Source organism: Taudactylus pleione, unplaced genomic scaffold (genome assembly GCF_031769625.1).
Source record: "Taudactylus pleione unplaced genomic scaffold, aTauple2 ptg000456l, whole genome shotgun sequence".
NCBI classification, from domain to species: domain Eukaryota; kingdom Metazoa; phylum Chordata; class Amphibia; order Anura; family Myobatrachidae; genus Taudactylus; species Taudactylus pleione.
In genome coordinates, this window is record NW_028284858.1 from 611594 (window position 1) to 626863 (window position 15270).

Here is a 15270-nt window from a genome sequence, read left to right on the forward strand (position 1 = left end):
GGGCCGGCTCCCCCTACTAGTATCCCTGCTGGGGCTTAGCTGGGTCCTTATAGCATCCTGCCTTAGGAGCCATGGATGCAGCCTTTCTCGCTTGAATCGCAGGTGTCTGCATCTTTCCGTCAGTGGCTGGACAGGAACCGCAGTTCAGGCGCTAGTCTAGATAGTGCCGTGTCCCTGTCCGGTGATAACCGCTCACCGGGACATTTTGTCTAATGTTTCAGACGAGACCTTCGTCCATCCCATACCGCAGCTAGATGTAGCCACCCTGTTTAAAGGGATAAGAGCTGTTCTAAGCTTCACTTGGGGGTATAGCTCAGTAATACAGGATTCGACTGCAGATTGAGAGGCAAGATGCCGAGGCCTACGGCTACTCCACCCTGAACACGCCTGATATCGTCTGATCTCGGAAGCTAAGCAAGGTTAGTACTTGAACCGCCTGGGAATACCAGTTGCTGCAGGCTTCAGACCACTAAAGCACTTCGGATCATCAGTGAGGTTGATCCTTATCTATTCCTAATTTAGGAGTAACAGATGTGATGACTGGGGCAGGCTGGGTATGTGTTTACCCTGATCCCCAGCACCGCCCTGACCGAACCAGGGTGGAGTTCATTCCGATACCTGACAACTGTGCTGATGATCGATGGTTATAAGCTTTGGTAGACTGTTTCTACAGAATTCCCGTCTTTTGCACAGCGAGTGAATCTTCTACGGAGGGCTCACCCTAATAGGCACCTCAAGGTTTCTAAGCACATTGCCTCCTTCAGTTTTCTACCTGCTGCAAACCGGGCATAATGAGTCTCCTCAGTGAATGGTCACATGGCCCTCCTTGTCAAAATTACTACCTTCCTACTACAAATACGGCATCCCTTGGGATCCGACGGACAGGAAAATGTAACTTCCCTCAAGAAAGACTTGTATTCTGCAGATGCTATCGCGCGTCCAGCCCTGACTTCTGCTTGGGAAGCTACAGCTATTGGATGTTGGACGAATGCACTTCAGAGAGCCCTAGCTCAGTTTCCCATTGGAACGAGCTGCGTCAGATAAGAACATCAGAGGGTGGCCTCTTACATAGGAAAGGCAACAATAGATACTGGTGTCCTGACTTTTTCAGATGTCAACATCCTTGATGGCTGTCTGGTGAGCTCTCAACTTAATTTCAGACGCTCTAACTCTAGACTTTAGGAAGGCCTTAGGGGCTTTTCCGCTTTCAAGTCAGTCGCTGAGATACTGTTTTGGACAGATTTGTAGCCACAATATCGGCATCCAGGATGACTTTCCTCCCTTCTGTGACCTAGGTCGCGAATTTCTAATTTTCGCTCCTGTCCTCGGAGAGAAGGTCCAAGGGCCAACCTTTCTCTAGGCTCTGGGTTACTCTTACTAGGCCCCAGCTAAACAGCCCAGGTCTACCAGTTATCCTACCTCCAGGCATACTGACAGGCTGGCAGTTGACATAGCAGCTCTCCACCTAAGGTGGTCACAGCGTGGGATGCCGACTTTTGCCATTTCCATCATTTGGATGGCGACCGCGTAGGATGCCTGAGGGTGAGGTTTTCTCTCCTGGGCTTTCTGACAAGGCAGAAACACGGGGGACTCTGTTCACACCCTGCTGGCCTCCAGATTGCGTGTCCCAGTTCCACTTGGAGAGGCCAGGACTTTTATGCCAGTCTCTTCTTTATTCACCTGGAAAATCTCAATAGGCTTTTTGGTGAGTCCACATGGAGTCTCTAGCCATCATTCTGGCACTGGCTCTGAGGGATCTCAGGGCTTCCTGATTCCGAGAGGCCTATTTGCAGTCACCAGAGTTCCTCTGATTTGTGATCCCAGAGGATCATTATCTTTTTTAAACATTGGCATTTGGTCTTTCCAGGGCCCCATGACTTTTAACAAAAGTCATGGTAAATCTTTTCCGCAGCAGGGGCATCAGATTTCTACCTTTTCTTAACAACCTTCTGATCCTCGTCCGGTTTCCGGATGTTTTCAAGGAACACATCAGTCTCTGAATATATATCCTCCAGTCTCATGGAATTTCATCAATGGGATGTATTCCATCTGGACTATGTTGCAGGAGATGTATCATCTGGGGGCCTTGCTGGATTCAAGGGTTCAACGGGTCTTCCTCTCATCAGAAAAGCTTGGGACCTATTGGCCGGGATTCACAAAGTTTTTAGTCTTCGCTGAGTGTTACTACATTCAGATCCTGGGCTCATTTGTCTCCACATTTGTCATGGCGGAGTATGCCCAATTTCACTCGATAGCTCACACTTTTCCTGGGAGGTTCGGCTCTTCCTCTTGTGGTCCAGGCAATCCTGCTTAGATAAGGGCTGCTCCCTTCTGCACGGGGTACAAACTTCCAGGGTCAGTGAACTACTTCTGTAAGCCGAGTGCTGATCAACTTTGTGGATCTCCAAACAATCTTCTGAGCTTTCTGCCTGGCTCAGCTGCTCATTCAACATGGTCGAGTCCATGTTCAAACCGATAAAGTGACTGCCACCTCCTACAACTCGCAGTCACGGTGCATTGCAGTAAGTGAGTCACGTTCTTATCTGGGCAGTGTGTTGACTCCGGCTCTGTCGCTAGTCGTCCTCCCTAGAGTCCGGGATGGATTATGTCTAAAAAAGGAGCACTTTAAGGCCCAAAGTAGCCAAGGCCACTATATATTACACTAGCTCCCATAACACACAGCTTCTCCTTTGAAAGGCCATGACCTCCCTTCTCCTTCCTGGGGCAGAGCTCTCAGCCAGCTCCACCTCTGACTGAAGTTGCCTCAATGTTGTTCGGAACCAGGTAGCCTGTGTGCAGCTTGGGATCCTGGGGACCCAGAAATGCATGTTGCTGTGAGATGCTCAACGGACTTGGAATGTTGCAGGTGACCAGAGAGGTGGTTACCAGAGAGCAAACATCCTGGGCATGGAAGCCATCCAGTTTCAAAACTGGTTGAAAATCATTCCACATGACAAGCACTCTACCCACCCAATTTGCACTGGGAGACTGCCATCTGCTGTTCTTCCAGGAGCAGTAGAAGGCTTCCTCTTCATATCATTGGATAGGAGGTATTGTCAAGAGGGGTTACATTCTAGATGTCTTTGACCTCTTCTCAAACACTTCTTTGCCACTCCAGTGCCAAGAAATGACTGAAGACGTCAGTTTTCCTTGGGACCATTCATTCCTTTCTGGAACGAATAAGAAGGGTTGGGGTTCAATTTCAACCTCTTTCAGGTCCTAAAACCTGAATACTCCATCCACCCTGTATTGAACTTTAAGGCCCTAAACCTTCACTTGAGGATTAAAAAGATAGAGTGTCTTTGATATATATTGGACTGGAAGAGAATAGTTTCTTGCATCCTTGGACATCAAGGACAACTATCTTCACATTGCCATCTGGGAAGGGCACCACAATGTTCTCATATTCATAGAGGATGAGGAATATTTTCAAATCAAAGGATTTATTTTTGGACTTGCCAAAGCCCCAGAAGTATTTAAAAAAGTCACGATTGTGATGTCTTCATTATCAGGGTTTCACAATCATCCCATATCTCAAAGGTCTCAGTCCCAGTTGATTCTGAAATCTCATTTACAAGTGCATACCCTGCAGAGACATGCTTGGATGATCAATTTTCCAATATCTCAGTTGATTCCATTGCAAGAATCAATTGAGATCTTTCTAGCCATTGCTTCGCAATGTGTCTCAGAAGTGGCAGCACTGTCCTGTCTGCCTCTATATTTAACTTTCAATCAGGGTAGTGCAATTTTGCATGCCAGACCTTTCTACAGATGGTTGTTTTCAAGTTCCACATTAACCATGCCATTGATATTCCTGCACTTACCCAGGATGCTTGTCAGAGTAGCGGGAATGTCCTGTTGCTGTTGGTCGCTGTTCATGCTTTATTTTGTATTTGCCAGTAAATATGTATATGTTAAGAAGACAGTTTTCTAGTTCTGTGCGATGTGCACAAAAAGGGTTGGTTGGCCTCCAGGCAGTGGCCAGATGGATCATGGCTGCTACAATATGTGTGAAGCATATGTTTGGGAGAGCATTCTAGTGCCTGTTTGCTAATTCTAACCATTTAGTGGGCGCCCTTTTAACGATGTAGCATGGGACCATTTGGGGCAACAGGTCACAAGGGGATTGGACAGAAGGTCTGCATATGTATGTAGCTGAGCATACTCTCTCCTTGGGAGGTACTATGGGAAATACCCAAGGTAGCAGTGTCCCTGCATGGTTGAAAGAGAAGATAGGATTTTTGGATACTCAGCGTGAAATCTGTTTCTCTGAATCCACCTGGAGGAAAAGGTGATCCTGCCCTTTATTTATTTCTACTGCTTTGAATGTTGGTCTTTTTGAATATTGATTTTGTAGTTCTATTTCACTTTGAAGCAGGGATGTGCGGTGAAGTCAATGGATGGGGAGGTACTGGCTAGTATCAGAGCCAGATTTACACACACATATATGAACCTGCCCCACTTGCACAAATCCTCCACTCACACAGATCCCCCACATACACAGATTCCCCGTAGCACAGATCCCCCTCACACATACAGTACCGTATCTCCCACTAGCACAGAAAATCCCACCTAGCACAAAAGATTTCCCACACACACACACAGATCTCCCCCCCTAGCCGCGGACCCTCCTCACCTTTTTCTCCATTGTGTGTTTCCTCTGTCTGCAAATTCCAATATCCTTCCCTCCTCGGTGCTGCTGCTGAGCTCCGACGCCCAAAACTTCCTGGATTGGTCACCTTATCTTCAGAGGTGACCATCAGAGCTCAAGACATGCACCCTCACAGTGAGGCATGCCTCCATTAGCTGTATTTCTCTGTGTTGTATTTGCTGCTTCATGGCCCAGTCCCCAGCTCCAGGCAGTGTCCCTGCTATCAGATGTGAGGCTGAGCTCTTACTGCCTCTTATCTCGTCTCTACCTGTATTTTCATGGAAAGATGCAATTTTGGTGAGTTTTACCTATTAAAACGATCAGAATTATACAAAAAAAAGATATTTATAAGTTAGAAATATCTTCTTTGTATTATTCTAATAATTGTTATAGTCTAAACTCTGCAGTCTGACGGGGAGTATGACAGGTAGGCTCCTGCCTACCCTGACTGCCGGTCCCTGCTTTGAAGATGTGCCCACTTCTTAAAGGTGTGCTCTGCACCTCAAGGTAGCAGTGACCCCTAGATGGATTCAGAGAAATGTATTTAATGGTAAATACCAAAAATTATCTTTTCTCCCCAATTGTCGTCAGTGAGTTTGTTGCCATATATTGTGACCCTAACAATTAGTGACACTTTTATTTATCATTTAAGCTAATACAGTAGCTGGGTGCCAGAGTTAGTGAAGCATAGTATTTAGGACTTTGCTGTAAGATAACTTGATAAATCAGTAGAATAACATTTTAGGTTATAATACTCTACTAAAGACTGTATCAATGTTTTTATATAACAATCAGCAAATTATCTTTAGGTTTCCAGGAGAATCTTGGACCTTGCTACTGGAGAGCAGCCAATCCGAATGGTTATTTTCCTAGGAATCTACAAAATTAATTTAGATAATATTCTATAAATATTTTACTGCTCTTGAAATAGGAAGCGCAGACTAATAAATATAGATAAAGTCATCTAGTGGACATGTAAGAAAGCACAGAAAATCAGTAAGAATTAGGAGTTTCATAATTGTGACAATGGAATTTTCTCATACACTACCCCCAATATTTATCCAGCCTCATAAAAATCCCCTAGTTGGGTCACATGATTGGGACTGTATTGTACATCTTACAATTATGGGAGCTGTAAGTATTTTTAACTCTACACACAAGCATAAACCTTTCGTTCATCTTCTCTTATCCTTAGGGCCTGTAAACTTTGATGATATTTGGTCAACAAAAGAAATGAGAAACCAGTGGGAGAAACATTTTGCAGCAATGGTTATTGCCCCTGTTTTGAAGGTAAAATAAGTGTTTATATTACCATTTGTAGTTTAGTAATTCAGCAGGTTGGCTATCGTCTGATTAGAGAGCCAAGGCAGACATGAGTTTAGGTTACTTCTAGTGCTGCATAAGAAATATTTTGCAGATACTAAAAGTTTCCAGACTCAAAAAAAGTTAATTACTTCCTTTATATTTGTCCTGGACATCAACATGAGAGCTAGATGTGTCACATAGCGGAGGCTTTTCCACACCTGCTGAGCTACTGAAAGCTGTCAACTTATTTATTGGGGGGCATAGGGATTATTCATTAGTCCATCATTATATTCAGAAACCTTACAGTATACACACTGACACATCTTACCTGTCCCTTTGTTAACCTAAATCCCCCTGTCCCCCCCCCTTTGTTTCCAGATCAATGTGACTTAACTACTTACTGAGCTCCATTAGGAGTATACTGTAGCACCTAAACATGTATATACTCTCATTGTTACATGCTATAATGTTTGTTGGTGTGTAGTAAAATGTGTTTCTCATTCATCCTACAGTATATGGAACAACTTATACATTGGGTATAGAATGCAGTAGCAGGAGTTTGGGCATTTCAGATTCACTGACAAAAGCTGAAGTTCCACCCTCTCTATATCAAACTGGCTGCCCGGGAACTTTAGTAGTTTTAAGTACCTGCCGGAGCTGCACACTTTTTTCTGGACTGCTACTGGCAGCAACTTTATTTACTGTATTTTTATTTATTACGGGATTGTCATACAGCTGCCAACAGCCCACTCCCAATGTGGAACCACCTCTGTGAGCGACTCAGTCACTGTAGACAGTGAGCAATATCCCCTTGCCTTCTGTGGCCATCAGGCTAGGACCAGCATTGAATCCGCATGACATGGCAGAGGTTAAGCCCCCTGTTCCGAGTATTGCACGCCGGGTCCAGTCGGCTACTGGACTCTCTTCTTCCCGCAGCCTTCATCTTGGATTTGATCCATCTCCAAAACTGACCAGTCCCGTCCCTGCTACTGTGGTCACTTGAATGCTGTTTGCCAACCCTGATTTTGCTCTTTTGAAGAAAGCTATTTAAACAGCTCCATGCCCTTCCTCTGTGTCTTGACTTTGTCTTACTATACGTACCTGGTCAGCAGATGTCCAGTTCCCAGTTCCTGGCTATTGTTATGTTTCATCATTCCTGTGACTCTCCCAAAATTCCTTCTGGAAGTCTCTTTTTACCTCTGTGTAGTATTCGGTTCCTAACTATCTAGATCTCCAGCAACATTTTAGTCTCTTCTTGGATATATCCTTACGTAATCCTTGTGAGGTGGGTTCATCTTCTCCTCCTCCAGTCTCTCACACTGCTCCTGCTTTCCTGCAGCTACACCTGTGCTCTAACCCATGCACTGTTCCAGCAGTTTCTCCAGTGCAGTCTCTCACACTGCTCCTGCAGCTACACCTCACTCTATCCAGCAGACCTGTAGCTTCTCCTGTTGCTTTTCGCTTCTTCATCAATCCTGCAGCTTCATCTCTACATTAACCCATTGCTTGCTCCATAGTGCCTCTCCTATACAAGCTTATTCTCTGCTACATGCTCAAGTTAAAAATTGTATCTACTTCTTTCTTCAGTCTCATCCTGTGCTAGTCTGGGGGGCCGCAGTCTGTAAGCTCTCTGCCACGATGTCCAGCCCACCTTACGGCGATTGTCGGTGAACACCTGGGGGCTCATTAGACTCCGACTCCCCAGCAAAAAAGGACAAGAGTCCACTAGTAATCCCAGTGTCACTGTCATGACACTAACATTTGAAAGAGGGATCCACTTCTTTCCAAAATCAGCGCCATTTAACTATTTCAGCCAGGTTGGGGGAGATCTTCTTTCATGCCTTGACTACATTATTTTTCTGTAGTGCAGGGAGCTAATGTGTGGTGGTCAATGTGATCACCAGATATTAGCCTATATGTTGGCATACCACTTGAAAAAGAAGACTGCCCTCTTTCAAACTAGGGTACCCCCATCTTTCTATGTTATATGGTGGGGAAAATAGAGGGACATCATCCACCAGTTTAATTTTTTATTAAATGTTTTATTAAACAGTGCTACTGGCGGCACTTCTGAACTTACCGGTGGCTGCTGCAAGGCAAGTTATTTTTTTCAGTGGTGCTAAACCCGCTGCGCAGAACAATAGGGGCTCCTCTTCCACAGTCGCGCTGATATTGGGATGACGAGTTCACTCATCCCCACTGCTGCAGCGAAACAGTTGAAGAGGCAACAGAACCAGATTGTTACTTTCCCCTTTTCTGCTTAATGATACATGGACTAAGCCTGAAGGTCTGTGGAGTCCCTTCCATATTCTGGTGATATCAAGCTCAGATAAATTTATTTCTCAGGTCACAAGGGGAAAGACTTCCTTTCTCCCTGTTAAAGCTCCTAGATCAGAGGAATTCAACAAGCGGACCCCCAACTGTTGTAGAACTACATATCCCAGCATTCCCTGCCATAATGCCAGGCTGCGGCCGTTTGGGGGTGGGGAGTTGGTGAGGCTGGCCTGCATTACCGGAAATGGGGGAAATCGCCCTCATTTTATTGGAGTGCTGATGCTCCTGGCTTTGGCGACACAGGTAAGACAGTCATTCTGAGTACCCTTTGGCTTTCTCTGATGCCAATGCTTCAACGGTCGCATTGGTGATCAGATGCTGCATCTTCAGACGCAGTACTCGGATCTGCAGTGCTGTCAGGAGGCATCTTTTCTCCTCAGACGTCTCCAGCTGCCCTTAATTCTATACTTTAAAGCTTTGTTACTAAATCAAGAAGTACCCAGGCAGCCAATGGGCATATAGGGGGAGATTTAATAAAACTTGGAGAGAGATAAAATTGTGAGAGATAAAGCACCAGCCAATCAGCTCCTAACTATCAGTTTTCAAACACAGACTGTAAACTGACAGTTAGGAGCTGATTGGTTGGTGCACTTTATACCTCATTGTATCCAAGGTCCAGCATTGTACTCAGAGAAAAGGAGGTGATGTAAGTGCAAAAATCTAATTTTTATTACAATTTGTGTCCGAATGTCTGGTGATGTGATAACATTTGTACACATGAAATCCTTTCCCCTGTTACCTACAATCCTAAGTGCTCCTCTTTGGTTATTAGCAGGTCTTGGACACATTTCTGTTTTTATTAAATGAATATTTTCTTTACACATTTCTTTACCCACAGAATCTAGATCGGGATCTTACTACTGTGAACAATGACATCAGCAGAGATGAGAGGATAAGCTCCAATCCAATAGTGAGGATTGTGTACGGTGACCCATTGGTTAGTGGAGAACTAATGGACATACCAAAGGACAGTCATGTGCATTGCTCCAAAATATGGAGCTGCAGAGAACGGATCTCCATTGAAAATTTACTACACATTGTCCAGCAGAATGACGGGAAGGACACTGTGCCGCTACTATGGAAGTTGTTGGAAAAAGTAAGCTCATGGTGACACTCTCACAGCCTGACGTCATCTGTCCAAGTCCTCAGTTACTGTGGTTTTACTATAATATACTCGGCGGAATATACTTCTAAACAGTGTGATATTTCCAACTGGCCCTATATTGTTCAGCATGGCAGCTGAATTTCCTAGGGGAATCGGGCCTGTACGGAATACATACATCTATCCTCTGTGCGCTACAAGTCGCACCACACATAACGCGGGAGTTCAGTGTGCTCTCTGTGCATCTTTCTATCTTCAAATGCATCTTATTCTACACAACGTTGTGAATAGATAGCTCAAGCAGCTTCTGCTGATTAAAATGACTTGCAGCATGCCTATGTTCTCTGAGCGACTGCGGGTATATCCGCATGCGAAATGTTACGTTACAGTGCTACAGCCGCTTACTCTGTAACATAGCATTTCGCATGCAGATACACCCGAAGTCACACACAGAGAACATAGGCATGCTGCAACAATAGCCTAATGCAGGAGATCTCACAGTATTCTCTTGCAAAAGGATAATCAGAGCTTTAGACCACAGTCTGCAGGGGTTACAGGGTAGAAGAATAGTTTGTTCCTTTTTTTCTAGTGCACTGCTCTAGGGGGAAACATCACCCAATGTATGCGACTCTTCATAGACTCCGATGTGGAAGTTAGTAGAAATCATCTTTTCACTTTATTTACTGTGTAGTCAAGATGTGAAATAGTAATGAGCAGGCTATCTAACCTTTTTGTCCAGTATATGTTCATTTAGGGGTAACATCGTTGCTCTGTCTCCCATATTTACAGCTTTGAAAACTATGTGACGGTTTAGAAGTAATGAATAATACGACTCTGAAACTTGTTTATTTCCAGGAAGCTGAAATTCAAATGGTGAAGTTCTTGCCAGGAATTCTGAATCTTCAAAAAGAGCTGGTGAAACGTTTCCAGAGCAGCAGCAACATCAACATTAAGACCATAAATGACTATATAGAAAGCATAAACTCTGGTAATTATCAAACATTTCCATATGGACTAGCTATTGTCAGAAATATAGGACTACAACATATTTGTAAATGTCTATTTTGAGGACTTTCTTGGATCTTACTTGAAACTTTTACCTATATGTAACTATCACATTAAGATTTACTTTACTATGTCATAGTAATCGTTATATCTCGCAGTGACAAAAGTAATCTCTGGTACCTGCTACAACCCAAATCCTTAGCGCACACTTAGGAATACATGCCTGTGAAGGCAAAACCCCCTTTGCCTAAGTCTCCCCCTGTAAAAAGAAGTACAGTAATGTATGCCTTTGCAGTTATGTGACTTCCAAAACCATATAGGACTATTTAAGATAAATGGAGCCTGGACCATGCTCTTACTTTTACAGTGTCCTCTGTGACACCCCCAATCACTCCCTTCCCCACCCTTGCTCAACTGCGTCTGGTTTGGGAGATTTAGGGGGAGATGTACTGAACCTTTTAAAGAAGACAGGTAGAGAAGTTACCCATAGCAACCAATCAGCTATCATTTTGGAGATCGTACTTGATTAATAGTAGCTAGAAGCGGATTAGTTGCTATGGGTAATGTCTCTGCTTGCATTTAAATTTCCCACCCAAATGAATCACTAGCATCAATGCTGCTGGGTCATCCGTCACCTCCAAACCATAATCGGCCACAGAGAGCTGTAATTACACTCAGTATGCAGCTACTAAGTCATCGCTCACCATGCCAGCATTCATAATGTCAGTAACTTTGTTAACATGGTTAAAACTATTTCAACACCCAGAAAAATTTTGACATGGACAAAGGACCTGAGTCAGACCCGTTCGCTAAGGCGCAATCACTCGCTGCCGGGTGATTGTTGCTCAGTGTGCATGCGTATAAGTCGCAGTGCGCATGCGTAAGCCAGTCACTACGATGGGGAATCGTGCGCTCGTAGCACAAAGCCAGAATGCTACTTTGAGTGACAGACAGTGCCGTTTGTGGGTGGTTACAGGGGAAGGTACTTGTAAACGGGGGAGTGGTGTTGCGAACGCAGTCATGTCTGGCCAAAAAAATGCAGTTTAAAGGGCGTGTATAATTAGCAAAGTGGCGTCATTGCACACGTCACCTGCATGTATTTCAGCCAGCGCTGATCGCAGTGCTTGCGGCAGGTAGGGCTACCTCAAGGGCTGCGAGCAGTTCCGATGGCTCTCGATGTCACTGATTAATCCAACAATTCCAGGAGATGACGTGCGTTGCGAGAGGAAAGGGGGCGTCTTTATACACTAGCGTGCGCTCGTGCCGTAGCTCGCTAAGACATAGAGGGCGTCCTTACCCCACGCAGTGCGAGCGTGGAATTTGAATATCCAGCCCCTTTTTGCCAGCGAGCGGCCGCATTTTGCGAGCAGGTCTGAATGAGGTCCAAAGTGTTGACATATGAAATATTGACATTGTGAAATTGTAAACCTTAGCATCAGGTTTAGGGTTACCTTAAACAGACATTGTAGATGTCAATAAAAATATGCCGAACCCAGGGCAGCAGTCCCCTGGCCAGTGCCACTCAATTAAATCCAGGTGGCAACATAAGATGCCTCACCGATGCCACTGTCTGTCTGGCTACCCCCCACTGCCCTGACATGGGGTAATTACCACAGTCTCTCCACTGGACCACCAGGGATGGGGGATCCTATGGTGCTACAGCTCTACAATTCCCACATACAGGAACCTGAACAGTGACGTAAAGCTTTCAGGTCCTGTCACGCCTATAAGTGTTGTAACACCCACTGTCTATTTCTTACCATCACCTACATTATATTACACAATGATGCAGGAGGAATACTGAGAGACCTTTGCTGCAGCATGTGTGGGGTGGGAGTGAAGGAAACCTCTCTGCTTTGCCTAACCCAGAGGACTTCTCAGACCAGAAAACAAAGTAATAATGCTCCTTCCAGGCTTATCTTATGCCATTTGTCACACGTTATCCATGAACTGTAACATTTTCCAATATGTACATTCCTGATGATAGTACTGTATGTCTCTATATACAGATGGTGCTCAACATACTTTTAAGAAATGTGTAGAAGAATTTATGTTGGCTTGGAATCATCTGCGATTCTCCTTACAAACCAATGGTGAGTGGTTTAAGACTACATATTTTATTTATTGAATAATAAAGGACCTGTTTAGCACACATCACAGAGGCAGCAGTTCTATGGACTTGGCACCCTGTAAACCCACAAGTTACTAGTAATGTTGATGAGACCCTGTTGGATCAGAAGAAAGGTTGAACAATTATCCCCATCACTGCATGTGTGTAGTCACTGACCGGCGTCAGGATTCCAGTGCCGGTAATGTAAGTGTCGGCATCCCGACTGCCATGATGCCGAACACATCCCATCAGCCCAGTATGGGAAGTTGCAATGCAAACAACAGGAGACTAAATGACTCAATGACTAAACAATCAGATCCAGTCACACAGCAGTTCTGCTCCCAGCATGTGTGGCCCCTATTATATTATGATTATAAGAGTACAGTATAATAAGACCTGCTTTGACCTATACCAGACACAACACTGTATATTTTTTCCAAATGTGTTAATCTGCTCCTGTTCAATGTAGAAGTTCAAGTTGCACAGAACCAACAATCCCGGTGTCTGGCCAAACTATCAGTGTACAGTGTAAAACCAGCCGCATTCGCACACTTGGTGTTGATAATCGTCATACAATATTCCAGGCAGATTTAGCTCTTTGCCGGATTGAAATAACCAATTTAGCCGAAAAGATTTTATATATGTTTGCAGTAAACTGAAGGTTTTGCTACCTGTTTTTTTTTTTGTTTGTTTGTTTTTTTGGGTGGGGGGGGGGTTGTTGTTGGTTTTTGTTTTTGTTTTTTTAAATAGACTACATCTTTATTGCTGATAAACATCTAACCTTACCCAGTTTTGTGTTGAGGTATGTTAGCCAGGTTAGATTTGCATTACTAACTTATATTTTACCCCTGTAATGGGTAAGACCAATCGACCTGTGCTTATATTAATTGTATGCTTTATTGAATATCACCTGGCAGTCACCCTCAACATTATGTATGTATTTCTATTATTCTACCTTTCTGCTGATGTTTTAGGTGAGATAAAGCTGCCAGATGACATATGCAATGAAATCCTCACCATGGACAGTGACTTTGCCTATCTTCTTCCTCGACGGCAGGGATTAGGCCTATGCGCTACTGCCCTTGTCAGCTACCTCATAGCGCTGCACAACGACTTTCTTTATGCGCTGGGAAAATACACCAACAATGAACAGAAGTAAGTTGTTGCTGTTTTGTAGTTGCTGCTTCATTTTGCCTTAACCAGCTACGGGAACTCAAATTCACTTTTATTAAATTATCTTTAGGTACTCCATTAAAGTTTCCGAAGTAACAGCTGTGCATGTGATCAGCTATGAGATGGAAAAGGATCTGGTGCCCATCATCCTATCCAATTGCCAGTACAGTCTGGAGAGCGGTAGAGAAACTTTACAAGAATTTGACCTTCCAAAAATTCAGCACCAAATCACCAGCCGCTTTTTCCAAGGGAAACCTTTCATCACCATGGTTGTAAGTCACCTTCCATGTTTAAAGTAATGGATGTTTAGGTGACCAAATGGGTCAAATCATCCCTTACTTCTCTAGTTCTATTCTGCAATTCAGCACTCGTGTTTTTTTACTTTCCCTATGTCAGTGGTCCCCAAACTGGGTGTCTCAGGTTAATGGCCCAGTACCAAATAAAATGATTTTTAGTCAGTGTGATAGGCAAATCCACTGCTAATGGCTGCCAATCAAAAAATATGTGGATAAAAAGAAGTGCAGCCCTGTCAATCACCACATAACTGAATATACGCACAATTTACTACATTTAATATTTGCTGGAATTTTCAATAAGAAACGTTTGGCCCAGGGGTGCCGTGAAAAAAATGCTGATACTCTAATGTGCTGTGATTCAAAAAAGTTTGGGAACCACTGTTCTATGTGTTACTTTTTGAAGGAATGAGCTAAAATAGCAACACAAACATATTTTCTGAAGTGCTTGTATCCTAGGGATTACCAACTCTCACGTTGGCCTATGATCGAAACTACGAAAACCTATTTACGGATGTGAAGAAGAGGCTAATCCAGGTATCATCAGTTTCCATTCTCATACAATGTTTCGTATTATGTATAAATTCTTCATCTCTTATATACAATTATAGTCAATCCTCATTTCACGGTTTTCCAGGGACAAAGAAAACAGTGTAAAATTCGGTAAAAAAAATACAAGAGAAACCTTAAAAAGGCCAAGGCTTCAATTAAAATAAGCTCAGTCTTGCAGGTGACCACAATGGTTCATTGTGTTAAACTGTTTATCCCGGCATGTAAACTCTGTAAAGTCAAATAAAATGCTGACTTGGGAAAATAATTTAATATAAATGATGTAAATCTGAGCAAGCCTACCCAGTTCTGTATACAGTTTCTCTCCTTCATCCACTAAAGGACACAAGAGCTCAAGACACTGGGGTACAGATGGTGGAAGAGTGGAGCCTGGCACTTTAAATTAATTTAGAAGTGTGGCTTGCTCCTCCCCCTCTATAAACCCCATCAGGCCCAGTTTTTACAAATGTGCCTGAGGGAGCTAGTGGCACTTTAGGCTGTCTCGGGCCTTTAAGTTTTTTGTAAAAAAAAAATTTCTACCTCATTAACATTGAGGACAGGCAGACTGCAGGCTGCAGCAGTGGGAGCGTGCATAGTCAGCGACATAGCGGGTACGCACTGCCCGATTTGGACGATATGTTATCCGAACTGCCAGACCGGACCACATAACGTTTAGTTTGTAGCCGGCATTACTCCTGATACTGATTGTTATCTATGTACCCATCTTACACCTGGTCCTGATTGTTAT

The 15270-nt window shown here is 43.9% G+C and overlaps 1 protein-coding gene and 1 non-coding gene across 2 annotated transcripts in view; both read left to right on the forward strand.

The window, feature by feature from the left end:
• The window catches only part of RNF213 (ring finger protein 213), a 282285-nt gene that overhangs the window by 259503 nt on the left and 7512 nt on the right, over positions 1-15270 (forward strand). Inside the window, exons 57-63 of the mRNA XM_088448501.1 lie at positions 5847-5941; positions 9129-9386; positions 10248-10380; positions 12407-12490; positions 13482-13662; positions 13751-13952; positions 14433-14510. Coding sequence (XP_088304627.1) covers positions 5847-5941; positions 9129-9386; positions 10248-10380; positions 12407-12490; positions 13482-13662; positions 13751-13952; positions 14433-14510 — 1031 coding nt within the window. The remainder of the gene's footprint in view (positions 1-5846; positions 5942-9128; positions 9387-10247; positions 10381-12406; positions 12491-13481; positions 13663-13750; positions 13953-14432; positions 14511-15270) is intronic.
• LOC148504773 (U8 small nucleolar RNA) lies at positions 485-616 on the forward strand. The gene has a single exon (XR_015869909.1). It is a non-coding gene; the product is annotated as a U8 small nucleolar RNA (small nucleolar RNA).